The following is a 13,943-nucleotide window of genomic DNA, read 5'->3' as shown; positions in this document are numbered from 1 at the left end:
AATAATACTATGGTTCCTTTATTTCCTCTTACTAAATTGTATTCTCAGTCATAGAGCAGAGGCCACATTTCATACAATTAAATAAATCCAATTACTCTTGCCAAACTACTTAAAAGCCTTAAAAAATGCTCTGAGATCATTCCAGTTTTGGAGTTTTCTTTTACTACTTCCTATTTAAGATACTATATATCTTAAATTATATGGGGGAAATGCTCTTTGTTATTAGTTGTCAAATATAAAACATTTGAAATGAAGAGGACAAAAGTCAATAAATTCTTAACCTATCATATCAAAACTACTTTATAGGATTTATCAAATATTTATTCAAATGAAGTAGTGATTGAACCAATAAAAAGATAATCAACTTTTGATTGATTTAATCACCAGTTTATTTAAGCCTTCAGAAAATCAATATTGAAACAAGACTATCAACCAGTTAGATATGCTAAACTTCAGAATCTTTAACATGATTTAAAGTATATAAGATAAAAGTAATCAATATACTTTGATAGTAGCAACAGAAATCTCTGTTCATTTGACCTTCCTGGGAAAGTTCCTCTGTTGTAGGACCATTTAAAGAATCAATCATTAAACACATTGATTTGATTTATTTTAGAGCTTCACAATTTGTGTCTCAAGATATAATATCTAATATAATTGAAATATAGCCCTTTCAAGGCCTTGAGCTTACATTTATTCAAATCGTTGATATAGCTAAGTATCTGAGAAGCAGGATATGAGAATGTGACAGAAATTCAAATTGTGTGAACATCACAATTCTAATGTGTCATCACTACATAAGGACTGCAGTTAGCTTTAGTCCAACCATCATCTAATGAAACTACCTTAGAATATTTCCAAGTAGAAATGCAAAAAGCCTCTTGTTGCATGGCTTGAGAGGCACATTTCCAAATAACCTATATAACCAAAGTCAATAAAAGACTTAAAAATTATAAAGATGAATTCAATTAATTAAACATAAATTAGATAAATTAGGTAAAAATTTAAAACATCTTAGCTTCTGACCTAAATGTGGACCATATCATAGTTGTTGCATAGAGGTCATGTCTGGCTGGTTGAAATTTGTTCTAACCTTTAAGTGTTCTGAATATTTTTCATTCTTTTCTTTCTATATCACTGTTATCAAATGCATGAAAACCTTTTCAGAGTCTTTTCTTCTCAACTTTCTTCTGTCAACTGAGAGAGAATCCAACAATACAATTTAAGTGATTATGATTTGCATGACATTAATCATGTTTGTCTTCTGTTGCAATGCAGCCAACATTTTCAAGAAGTTAAAAAGAAGGTAAAGAGCTGTAGAGGTGCAGTTTAAAGTTCTAGATTTCTAGACATAATTCCTTCTTTAGTGGATATTTATTTTTTGGAACAAATCCAAGTCAATGGACTACAGATTTCAACATCTGGAAATGAGAAGATATTGATTATATTCCATGAAAATTCCCTGTATCTGACTGCCTGAACTTATCAGACAAATTATTACCCTACAAAGGACAACTTCATTTAGGTTGCTTTTATGTAAACATCATTCATATTCCGCTTTCTATGCTTTCAGCAACTAAAATTATAACCAAAGTTGTGGAACCAAAAATTAAAGTGATTCAAGGCAGTCTTCAGCCTATTATCAAAACTGAAGGTAAAAGAATCAATGCTATACATGGTTCCTTTTATTTTGAAAAAAGTATATAATATACTGATTTCTATGAATGTACCTACATTCTGTTTGAAACTAACATGCTAAATATTTCTATACCAATGGCATGCTTATGGAACATGGGGTGCAAACTATTTAGCAAAGTAGACAGTGCATTCCTAATACCTTCAGTACATTTACTTGTATTTTATATATTTTAATTGATGTTGCATTAACAATTAGTAACCAGATACCTATTAAACAAGTCCTGAATGTTTTTACTGTAGTTAGACTCCTTCAGAGAGTACACTCTTTTTGTGACTTTGTTTCCAATCTCCCACATGATCTCTCATCCCAGTGTAAAAAGCTTGTCCAAAAATATACACATATTTTTCATTCAGCAACCTAAAAGAGTATAGAAGGTGTACATAAATAAAAGCTTTTAAAATTACAACCAGTCATGCATTTTCAAATTAGATCAACAAAAACATATGAGTAGAATATTTGGTGAGTCAAGCTTTAGAATCCTAAATTCCAGCCTTTAAGACATACATGGATGTATGAAATATATAATTCTCCCCTGATATTTCAGACTAGGAAAATAGTCTCCTTCCTTTCTATCCTTGCTGTCTATGTTAGGAAACGTTAGCATCTGTGAATTATCTTTTTCTCATATATTTTAATTATCTCCAAAGATCCAACTTTGAGAATTTCTTATTTTCATTTTTAAGTTTTAGCATGGTAACTTGCCACAGGAGACAACCTTATCTTCTTTATTCTATAAGAAAGATAGTCTTCAAAACAAAAACAGATCATGTGTTTAATTGAATCTCTAATCTTCAACTGAATTATTTTAATTTCCTTTGACTTTGGTATTTTTTTCTGTGGATTGAAATGAAACTCTTTAAATACATTTGTCTACATTTTTAAAAGTGAGTTATGACTTCAAGGTTAGTCATTGAAAACATAAGATTGTTTTCCTAGCTGATTATCTATTCATATGATTATTCATTTTTGAAATTATTCTTTAACACCTGGGTTTGTTTTTAATATTATACTAATGACCCTCTTATTGTTTTTAAATGTTGCTAAAGTAATTGGAGTTTTAAGAAAAAATAAATCACAGGAATTTTGTGGGAAAAAATTCTCAATCATCTTAATGAAAACTTACCAAATGATTTTGATAATATCATTGTTTCTTTTTATATTGGCCTCTCTAAAATTTTGTAATGATATAGACACAGCTTCCACAACTGAAATTATTCATGTGTTCCATTGTTCTCATTTTCAAAGATTCTTTTCTCGCCTTACAAACTTCTTGATTCAATCCGTTTATCTTCCTGGTCTCTGTCAGTTGGGATCCTGTCCATGTTCCTTTTTTTGATAGAATCCCTATGGGGCATCAGTGCTACCCAGACTCTTCCTATAGATAAAACTGGGGTTATGTGACCTGTTCATTAATGGCTCTTCAGTTTGAATTTTTGTAAGTCTTTCTTTTATGTAATGTAGCAAAGGAAATGAATGTTCATCTCGGCAACCATTTATTATTGCCTAGCTTCTTGTGTGTGTGTGTGTGTGTGTGTGTGTGTGTGTGTGTGTGTGTGTGTGTGTGTGTTGTTGCAGGGTCTGGGGATGGAACCCAGAGGCATTTGACCTCCGAGCTACACCCCCTCCCCAATTTTTTATTCTTTATTTTGAAAAAGGGTCTCCTGAGTTGCAGAGGGCCTCAATAAGTAGCTGAGGCTGGCTGTGAACAGCAATCCTCCAGTCTCAGCCTCCCGAATGCTGGGATTACAAGCGTGTGCCACCACGCCTGGCTATTATTACCTCTCTTCTAACAGTGCTACTGGCATGTCCTTCTACTGTTTGAACTCTTCTGAATTCACAGATTATCTCTGATTTATTGCTAAATACAGTAGATCCCAACACATAATTTTATGGTTTTTAAAGGTGTCTAACCATATTTAAAAATTAAGAATAAGTCAACCAAAATTTTAATCCAATAAGCAGCTATTAAACATCTATTGTGTTAAGTATTCTTCTATATGCAATGGATAAATTTAAAAAAATGTTTGGCAACATTTCTGCCTTCATAGAATTTAACCACAGAGAATGTTTCTAAAATTTCAGTTGACTTTCTTTTTCTTAAGTCTTATAGTGGTGTGTGTGTCAGTGTGTGTGTGTGTGTGTGTGTGTGTGTGTGTGTGTGTTATTAGAAATTGACTTCAGAGGTTCTCCACCACTAAGCTACATGCTAAAACTTAAAAAAAAATATGTTGAGAAAGGGTCTCACTTGCTGAGGGCTGTCCTTGAAGTGGTAATCCTCCTGGCTCAGCCTTCTAAGGTACTGAAATTATAGGTGTGGGTCACAATGCTATTTGTATACTTTTAAAGTTCCCATATCTTAAAAATCTGACTTTATTTGTTATATCAATATACCTTTGCCTTATAGAAAATATTATAGCCTGAAATATTTATGATTTGAAAAACTGTATATTTGTTTTTTATTATTTTACATTATTTTATTTAATTCTGGGTAATGGTATACATTGACATTTCTGGACAAGCAAATAAAACTTCCTCAAAGATATGAAAATACAGCTACATTCAACTATTGAAGGGTGTTACAGTATGAGTTAAATGTACTGAACTTGACTTATGCCTCTATTAAATAATCTTAACTAATGTAGTAATAAGCTTTCTAACATTCAAAATGATTTTCTCTGAGAGAAAAATCATTTTGCAAGGCAAATGCAACACTTGTTTAACTTTTGCATTTGAAGGATGGTTTAACTATTGACTAGTTAATTTTTAATATTCCTATATACAAGGTAAGTACTCAAGTCCATTTTCCTATAAAATCTGAAACTTGGCATCTTAAAGGTAAGTATATAGGATTTTCTTATATTCCTTCCTATGCTCATTAGAAAAAAATGTATAGTTCTGAATGATTAAAAAGTTGAATGAAATACTTTAATAAGAAAAGAGTAATAGATGATATCATTATGGTAAAGCAAGATCTGAACTAGTTATCATTGGAGCAATTCAAATTTGTTCATACTGCATGAGTTACAAAGCATAGCCACAGATAAGGCTTTGTGTGATCATATTTCACAACTATTAATGAGTGGATGGATTTATAAAAGCTAACGCAGTTGAAAGTAATTAAAGTAAAAGCCAACATATTTTGTCATTTGTCTTCATAAATATTTTTTACGTTGAAGACAATGGGAAATCTTGAAGACTGATTTCACAAAGCCTGAAATCATTAGAGGCCTGATTAACACCACATGTTGAAATACAATTTCCTGTTTTAGTAAACTTAAAGGACTGCTTTAACACAATAATTTGCCTCCTAAAACAATGTCTCAGGACCTGCGATGACAAAGATCCAAATTGAAGGTGAACCTGAATTCAAACTGATTCAAGAAGGTGAAACTGTGACAGAAGTCATCCATGGAGGTGTGTTGGGTGTTTTTCCTGGTACAAGGCCAGCATCACTATAATTATTTTGAAATAATATTGCTTTAGGAATTTTTAGTATCTAATGTTTTCTTTTGTTTAATTCTTATATATGTGGGGGGATCATTTTCAAAGCTACAGGTTCTTATTAACCTTTTGAAATAATAGTTCATCTTTAAGTGAATCCAGTTGCAGTTACCATTAAGTCACCAAACCTAATGAAATTGTCACAGTTTTTGCATATATAAGTGATGACTATGAAATATAGTGGTAATAATAACAATACAAAGAAACATATTGGACTCAGAAGGAAAAATGGCCAGTATGTAAGACTGCTAATAAGCCTAGTTATTAGCCTAGAATTTTTATTGGGTCATCATTCCAGTGAAGGAGAATCAGCTTGTTAACTGGTCCTATCCCTCACCCAGTACTCAGGACATAACTGTAACCTTTTTGACTGCCATTGATCTGAATTTGAGATTCACTCTAACAATGATTATGATGAAATCTCCAATGGTTATGTTTTGAGAAATACCTCCCATCATTATAGAAGCATGGGCATCATATGGACTTAAATAAAATGCATTTTTCTTTCCCTTTGTTCAGAGCCAATTATTAAAAAGTACACCAAAATAATTGATGGAGTCCCTGTGGAAATAACTGAAAAACAAACACGGGAAGAACGAATTATTACAGGTACTTTAAAATTCCATATGTAGATCTATGCCCAGTTGTAAAGACAAAATGAATGTTAAACCTAAAAATAGCCCTATAAGGATAACTAGAGAAAGTGACTCAGTTATTTTTATGTAAAATAACTGAGAAAGAAATAATAAGCATTTTCTTTTGTGGTGAAAATGATATTATTCTTATTATGTAATCTGTGTTTTACTCTGAGTTGAAAGTTTGTAGACAAGTGAATAAATGTGTTTACTATGTGTTTTACATACATATTATATAACATGCCATCTCTATTTTACTGTTTGTTAATTAATTATTGAATGCTATAAGGAAAGGCATTTCTTGCTTTGAGTTTCTATTAATCTTAAGGTCTATACATCTAATACCAGAATGTATCCATGTTTGTATAAAATAATCAATGATTTTAGTAAATCTTCATCTCTTACCTAATAATTAACTTAAACTTCTAGATTTAGATATTCTGTAAGCATCTATTTCAATAAGTAATCAGAAATTATAGCTTGTGCTTTATTTCTGTAAATAAAGTTTTATTGGAACACAGCCAAGTCCATTTATTTATATAATGTTTATATAAATAAACACAGATCACATGGCCTCACAAGTCTAAAATACTCTAGCCCTTTCACAAGTTTCCCTATTCCTGTTTTAAACTGTTTTTCTTTTTTTTGTCTCTCTTTTAGGTCCTGAAATAAAATACACTAGAATTTCTACTGGAGGTGGAGAAACAGAAGAAACTCTAAAAACACTGTTGCAAAAAGGTCAGTTATATCTAGAAAAATAAGCTGTGCACACCCACATCTAGAGTAATCTTTAAGGCCCTGTGCCTGTTTTCTCCTCTATTTTACTTATTTGTTCAAGTTCCACACCAACATAAGAAAAAAATCCAAACTATAGAAGGAAGTATAAATAGCTGTCATATTGATTATTATTACATATTGTTTAATAGCTTCCTAAAAATTATATATCAAAATCAGCACTGAAAACTGGGAAGAAACAAGTATTGTTCTGGAATTCCTTACTGGGAAGATGCCATTATTTATTAAATCAAACCTCCTATCCATTTATCATATAAACCAATTTCTGCTATGAATCCTCTCAGAGGCCACCAAGATCACCAAATTCATTGAAGGTGGTGATGGTCATTTATTTGAAGATGAAGAGATAAAAAGGCTGCTTCAGGGAGGTTAGTAAACAGGAAACAACTAACTCTTTAACAGATTCTGGTTGAGTTCTGCAGCTTTTTAAAGACTGAAAACAATAGATTTTTCCTTTGATTAGGTTAAACTAAAAAGAGGATATCAGCCATTGTTGTAACAAATACAGTGATTTAAGTAATGAAGAAATGATTATGAGTTTATGCAGTCTTTAAAAAGTTCTGTGGTATAAAACTTGGGGAGCAATGAATATTTTTTGCTTTAATACAGATAATTGTGAGCATATTTTGACTCCATGAAAGGAAAATAAATTTTAAACTGCTAGCTCTCAAAACAAGCTCAAATTTGATGTAACTTTTTACATTTCCAAAAAATATATTCACTGCTCTCACAAAAACAATGAAAGGCATGTTTTTTAGTAAGTGCATAGATAGAGCAAAAAAGAGTGCATTTAGAAACTTCCTTTTCCAAAACTACATTCTTGTGAATGAGTATCTGTTTCTTCTAACCATTTAAGTGATAATCTATAACTGAAAATGTAAATTATTTTGCATATAAAGTTACTCCTTAAACTATGGAATTTTCTCCACATGGCATTAAATGAATCTACTCTCAAAAGCCAAGTGAAAAAAAAAAGAATTCAAGATATTACAAAGCTTTGTTAGTCACAGGCAGTAATGTTAATAAAATATAATTTGGACCATTGGCATTTAAATAAATGAATTTTTAGTTCTAACATCAAAACAGACTAAAACTTATTTTAGAGGAATATTTATTTATTTATTTATTTATTTATTTATTTATTTATTTATTATTTTTGTGGTACTGGGGATTTAACCCAGGGGCATTCAAACTCTAAGCTTCACTCCAGCCTTATTTTTTTAGTCTTTATTTTGAGATAGGACCTCAATAAGTAGCTGAGGCTGGCCACAATCCTCCTGTCTCAGCCTCCCAACCACTGGAATTACAAGAGAAATAGTTTTCCTAAATATTTAAATTATTTTGGAAAAACAAATATGCTTTTTGCAATATTCTATAAATTGAGAAGTACAACTGAAGTTCGATTTTATCCAACATATATCTGGATGGCTTTTTGTTTATAAATTTTATAAATGCTGTCACTATGGCCAAGAAGATATATTCCCCTTCTGATTCTGTGTATGTTGGCAATTATCGTTTCTATATTCTTTATTTTAATATACATTTTTGTCATTTTTAGACTCATTATAGTAAAAATATACTCAAATAATAATTGAATTTCCCCTAAATACAAATACATATGTTTAAAAATACATTTACATTCAGAATACAGGAAGTGTCTGGCATTTCCTAAACTGTAATAATAAAACCAAAGATTCCTGTAAGATCTAGAATTCACTCATTTATCCCCAAATGCTCAACTCTCTACTACAAAAACATACAGATATTTTTAAAAAGCAATGAATGCATTATAAAGATTAAATTGAATTCTTTTTTTTCTTTTTAGTCCTTGCCATAGTAAGCAGCTTTGTAAACTGGCAGTGCTTTTTAGAAAATAAACTAATTAGTAGCTTCTCCTGTTTATATTGCTTTCATTTATTTAGGTTTAAACTGCTGGTAAGTATGTTTCCTCCCCTCTTAACAAGGCTCTGTTAATAAATCCATTATAAACAAAGTAATTAAGCACCAAAAAATTGATCCAGCCAGAAGAAGATAATATCTGCTACAGATCAATGAAAAGATATTCTATTTTTAGTTAATGGGTGTCTTCTTGATCTCATTTCTGCTCACCCCAGAGGTTGGATCTTTTAGTTCTTGACATACGAACCCTCTACATATTTATAATTCATTAGTCTTTACAATGCTACATCAAAAGTTTTATCAAAATATTTTAATGCTGTTTTCTCATGTAGTACAGTTACTAGTATCTGGATATTAATTTTATGTCATAGTTTTCTTTTCTATTCATCTAAATCCATCAGGCTATTAGTGAGTCACAGTGAGGTACCGATTGGCAAAATGTTGGTGTGCACAAGACTGGCTTTTCCCTTCAGGATTTAGCCAATTGTTCCATATCCCAACCATGGTCTTCATTCTAAAACCAGGAGTCTCCTGTCTGACATGTTTATAATGTGAGCACTGTAGTATAGAGTATATTTTGATGAATTGAATATAATCCCTAATCAGTTAAGTCATAGATGTTTACATTGCTAAGTGATCCTTCTGCTACTTACATATACTTCAGAGCCCTGCACTGAAAAGAATTCTCGCAAAAGGCATAGGATTTGTTCATACTGATCTTAAATAGAACTATGTATATTGAAACTACTCCAGCAGTTAAAGGAGAATACAAGGTTATGAAGAAAGAGACCAATAAAAGTTATTTTGGAAGGTTTTGTCAAGTCTGACTATAACATGAAAGATTTATGACCTAGGTTGAGAATATAGATCAGGGAATAGATTTGATTTCACACTGAGCTGCAATTCAAATCTAAGTTAATTGATGTTTTTCTGCCTTGTTTTCTTTATCTGAAAAATGAATTCAGACTTACGTGTCTCATACAGACTTTCTCTATTATCCAATCTAGTAAGGTTTTTATGTCTGCATTTTGTTATAGTATTAATATAATGTGGCAAAAGCTTATATATTTTATATCCTGAAGTTATATAAATATGCTAAGTTAAATAGGAATAAAATTTACTTTATTTGCTTGGTGTCTTATAGCCAAAATTACTCTTAGTGATCATTTCATTTTTTACTTTTTTATGGAGTTTCAGGAAATTGAAAAAGAAATACAATTTAAAATTTGACTTCTTTGCTGAGTATAGATGATATATAAAAGTCAAAATTTAGAGAAAAATACATGTTAGAATAAAAACAAATTCAGTCTAGGAAACACATTTACTCATTCATTCCAAATGTTTTATATATATATATATATATATATATATATATATAAATATATGCACATATATAAATGTATATATGTAAGATAATATACATATATGTGTACATATATATGTATATATATTTCATTGTACATATGATTTTAAACCTAGCAACTAGTCTTGTCAATGAGTTAAAGAACAAAAGTGAAATTTAGGAATATACAAAACTGTATAGTTATGAAATACTTGCAGTTCTTAAACATGAAAGCTTTTATCATTTTTAACTAGTTAAATTTTTTTTAAATCTCTATGGCTATATACTTACAATTCTGTGGATTGACACTGAATTGGTGAGTGAGAGAGGCTGGCACACTTTTTCTGAATTGTTGACTATTCCATTTCTAGATTCATTAGGTCATTTCTTTTGTTGTCATTTATAATAAAATAATCCAAATTGATCAATAATGAGATTTTTTTCAGAGGCATGCATTATACCCAGGGATCGCTGCAAAGAATGATGGCAATCTCTGGGAAGGTGCTTGTGCCAAAGTGTGTGTGCCTTTTATTATAACGCAATGCTTTTTCCTGAAGGGTTGAAACTATTATGTAAGTCACTTACTCTATACAAAAATGGTACATTATGTGGACTTGAAAAGCCATAATGAAACAATTTGTTTTACAGTTCTTGAACAGTCCTTACAATATATGGGAAATTAATGTTTGTTTGTCTGTTCATTCATTGTCAATGTGAAAACTGAGGATCATAAGATTTGCTACTACCAAAAACACATGTTTAAGTGATGGGTATTTAAAACTTTATAGTTTACAGCTTACATATGGTTTTCTGACTGATTTTACTCATAATTGCAAAGCATTTCTAACTATCAATCTTTAAACTTAGACACACCTGTGAGAAAAATACAAGCCAACCGAAGGGTTCAAGGTCAGTATACTTCCTATAGTAATGTGTATTTCTGGAATTTTTTTTTTTTGCAGCAGCAGCAGCACTGGGTATGGAACATAGGGGCATTTTACCTCAGAACTATACTGCCAGCCCTATGTTTTATTCTTGATTTTGAAACAGGGTTTCACTGAGTTGCAAGGGTCCTCTCTAAATAATAGCTGAGGCTGTCCGTGAATCGTGATCCTCCTGTCTCAGCTTCCCAAATGCTGGGATTACAAGCTTGTGCCACCATGCTGAGCTATATCATATTTCTATGAAATAAAAATAAAAAATAGATGTTTTATGTACTTTATTTAACTTTGTTTTCAGAAGAAAAATTTTATGCAGAGTGCTAGGACAATATGAATCAGGACATAAATGACTCATATTCCTCACTAGTAGCAGAATCTAAATATAGTAAGCATCAAAGGAAAGAAATTATACCCACAGAAATGATTAGACATATTGAACCACTGAGGAAAACTCAGAGTTAAAGTAAAAAAGAAAAGCTTGAATACTAGAGCAAGCATAGACAGACCCAAACCCTTAAAAATAGTATGTGAGACAAGACTACAGTTTGAGTCATAAGAAACTTGGAAAAGTATGCACACAGAAAACTGTTAATATAGCTATCAACAAAAGTTTTATATAAATGCATAGATTATATACATACCTGTATGCATGTGCACTATAATTTTTTCACTGCTACATTTATGTATATTTTTAAATTCTTCCTTTTATGTTACCTTATATCCTAATCAATTTACAAGGCAAATATGTCTCTTGTAGAACATGAGTGAATTACAAGTTTAAAATTCCTGAGATAACTACATACTAATTGTCAAAAAGTCACAATATTTATAAATGTATTATATGTAAATTCCAATTTAAGCCAAGTATATAGAGCTTTGAAACCAAAGGGTTAGTTGCATCCTTTTTTTTAAAGAAGAGTTTATTGAGAACTTCTAAATATCCAAAATCATCTAAATTTTCTGAAGAATTAAAATAACAAATTTTACACTATTATAATTTTTTTGTGAGTCTGGGGATGGAACCCAGGGGCATTCAACCTCTGAGCTACACCCCCTGCCCTATTTTTTATTCTTTATTTTGAAACAAGGTCTCACTGAGTTGCAGAGGGCTTCACTAAGCAGCTGAGGTTGTCTGCGAAACACAATCCTCTAGTCTCAGCTTCCCGAATGCTGGGATTACAACTGTGTACCACCACACCCGGCTTACACTATTATTTTCATACACCTTTGGTAAAAAAAAGAAAAATCTTCTTGATTTCATCACCTTAAACTGAGGTTATCATTAATAAGTTTATTACAGTAAAATAATGGGATTTGATAAATAAGCTTATGCACACAATATCATATTCTTATACTGTAAAGTTTCATCATATTTACAACTATATGTTCTCCCTTTCTCCTAACTAGGATCTAGAAGACGATCAAGGGAAGGCCGCTCTCAGTAAAAAGCCAAAGCCAAAGGATGAGGCTTATACAACTCTGAGTCAACAATCTGACCTTAAAAGAAAATTGTGGAGCCAAGTTGACTTTAGGAACTGAAGCACCAGCACAAAAAAACACATCATCAAACAATTCGGAACACACATTCAATGTTTATGTTTGTTTGTTTGTTTGTTTGTTTTTGTAATGAGAAAGAAGAGGGCAATGTTGGGGTTAGCCTGCTGTGGAATAGGAACTGAAGAAAGCATAGTTCCTAGAGGCATTGTTATCTTGTTACTAAAAGTTCTGGCTAACTTTGGAATACACCAAAAGAAATCCTCATTCATTATAATTCAAATCTGAGAGTGATGAGCTGTTAACTCCTTGAGAAGATTAATCATTAAATGCACACAATGGATAAATTAAGAGCATGCAAACAGTTACCTGTCCATGAGAAGCTACCTTATAAAAATGGGTGCCGAGTATATTACAAAAACAAACAAAAATACCTTTACTTCCAAAGGCTTTACACATTTCTAATACAATATAGGTCTTCTGGTAAATTATGCTATTTTTACAATTAATTTTGTACTCTCGAAACATTTGTCATATGCTTTTTGCAGTACATATTTTTATCTCAAACATTTCAATAAAACCATTTTTGGGTATAAAGAGAATTACTTCTGATTGTGGTAATTCAGAAAACTCAAGGTTTAAGTCAAAAATCAGTTTGGACTTGGGAACAAGACTTTATACCTCTTTTATTTTTAACAATTACTCAATAAAGGAAACTGAATCAAATAAATGTTTCATGAATTTTATGGTGTATAAAGGACCTTTAGACAATGAAATGGTCATTGAATACCAGTATAACACAATATAGTCCTAGGACTATGCTACATTGGATTAAAAAATGAATCAATCACTTCACTCAAAAGGTAAATAGACAATCAATTATTCATAATGCATCATGTGCTATAACCGACAAAAAAACCTTACTACAGAAGCCTTAATGAATCAGTTAATTATTCCTGAGCCAAGCATAGCAGGAATCAAGAGATGGGCTTAAACAAGACTTAAAGTAGCCTGGTGGGTTGGCACACAACTATAATCCCAGAACTTGGAAAGCTGATACTAGAGGTTCACAGTTTCAAAGACAGCCTCAGCAATGTAGCAAGACTCTCCACAACATAGCAAGACCCTCTTTTAAAACAAAAAGTAAAAAGGGCTGAGGATATAGCTCAGAGGTACAATGCTGTTGGGTTTAACTCCTAGTACCCTCCCACAAAAAAAGACTTAAAGTAGCATTACAGTTCAATGTATGGCAAAGGAAGGGAAGAGAATTTTCATGTGCAGAAAATGATAAAGAAATTGGCTTGATCTATTCAGAATCTATTAACTCACTCTCATTGAGTGCCATCCTTAGCTGGGACTGATTGAAATAAAGAAAAGCATGCAAAGAATGAAATCCATACTGATAATAAACTGAGTGGTAATGGGATAACAGAATTATGCCCTGCCTTGGAGAACAGTCACTGGGACATTGTAAAACTGAGGAAGGGAAGGCTAAAGACCACAGACTTGATCCTAGATGCCCAGCTTTGATCAGAGAAAACTAGCTTAGCACTACAATACCACTAAAAAACCTAGAAAGCTTGGTAGGTAAAACGTCTTCGTTTGAGGTGTGACTGTGATGAGGAAATGTGATCAGA

General features: G+C 31.6%; 1 protein-coding gene across 11 annotated transcripts in view; it reads left to right on the top strand.

Moving 5' to 3' along the window:
• Positions 1-12,257, top strand: part of POSTN (periostin) — a gene marked incomplete at both ends in the record, with an annotated part of 33,463 nt that extends 21,206 nt beyond the window's left edge. For 2 of the 11 annotated variants that reach the window (XM_080689969.1, XM_080689974.1), the window contains 5 exons: positions 5,024-5,113; positions 5,720-5,809; positions 6,496-6,573; positions 10,739-10,780; positions 12,220-12,257. In XM_080689969.1, coding sequence (XP_080546095.1) covers positions 5,024-5,113; positions 5,720-5,809; positions 6,496-6,573; positions 10,739-10,780; positions 12,220-12,257 — 338 coding nt within the window. Of the gene's footprint in view, positions 1-1,573; positions 1,655-5,023; positions 5,114-5,719; positions 5,810-6,495; positions 6,574-6,914; positions 6,999-10,738; positions 10,781-12,219 lie in introns of all 11 variants that reach the window. The other 9 variants (XM_080689968.1, XM_080689971.1, XM_080689973.1 and 6 more) reach the window with 9 other exon arrangements.
• Positions 12,258-13,943: the final 1,686 nt, after the last annotated feature.

The sequence above is a fragment of the Muscardinus avellanarius genome (assembly GCF_963383645.1).
Source record: "Muscardinus avellanarius genome assembly, chromosome: 2".
NCBI lineage: Eukaryota > Metazoa > Chordata > Mammalia > Rodentia > Gliridae > Muscardinus > Muscardinus avellanarius.
Note: the sequence above shows the minus strand (reverse complement) of the source record. Positions and strands in the feature narration are given on the sequence as shown.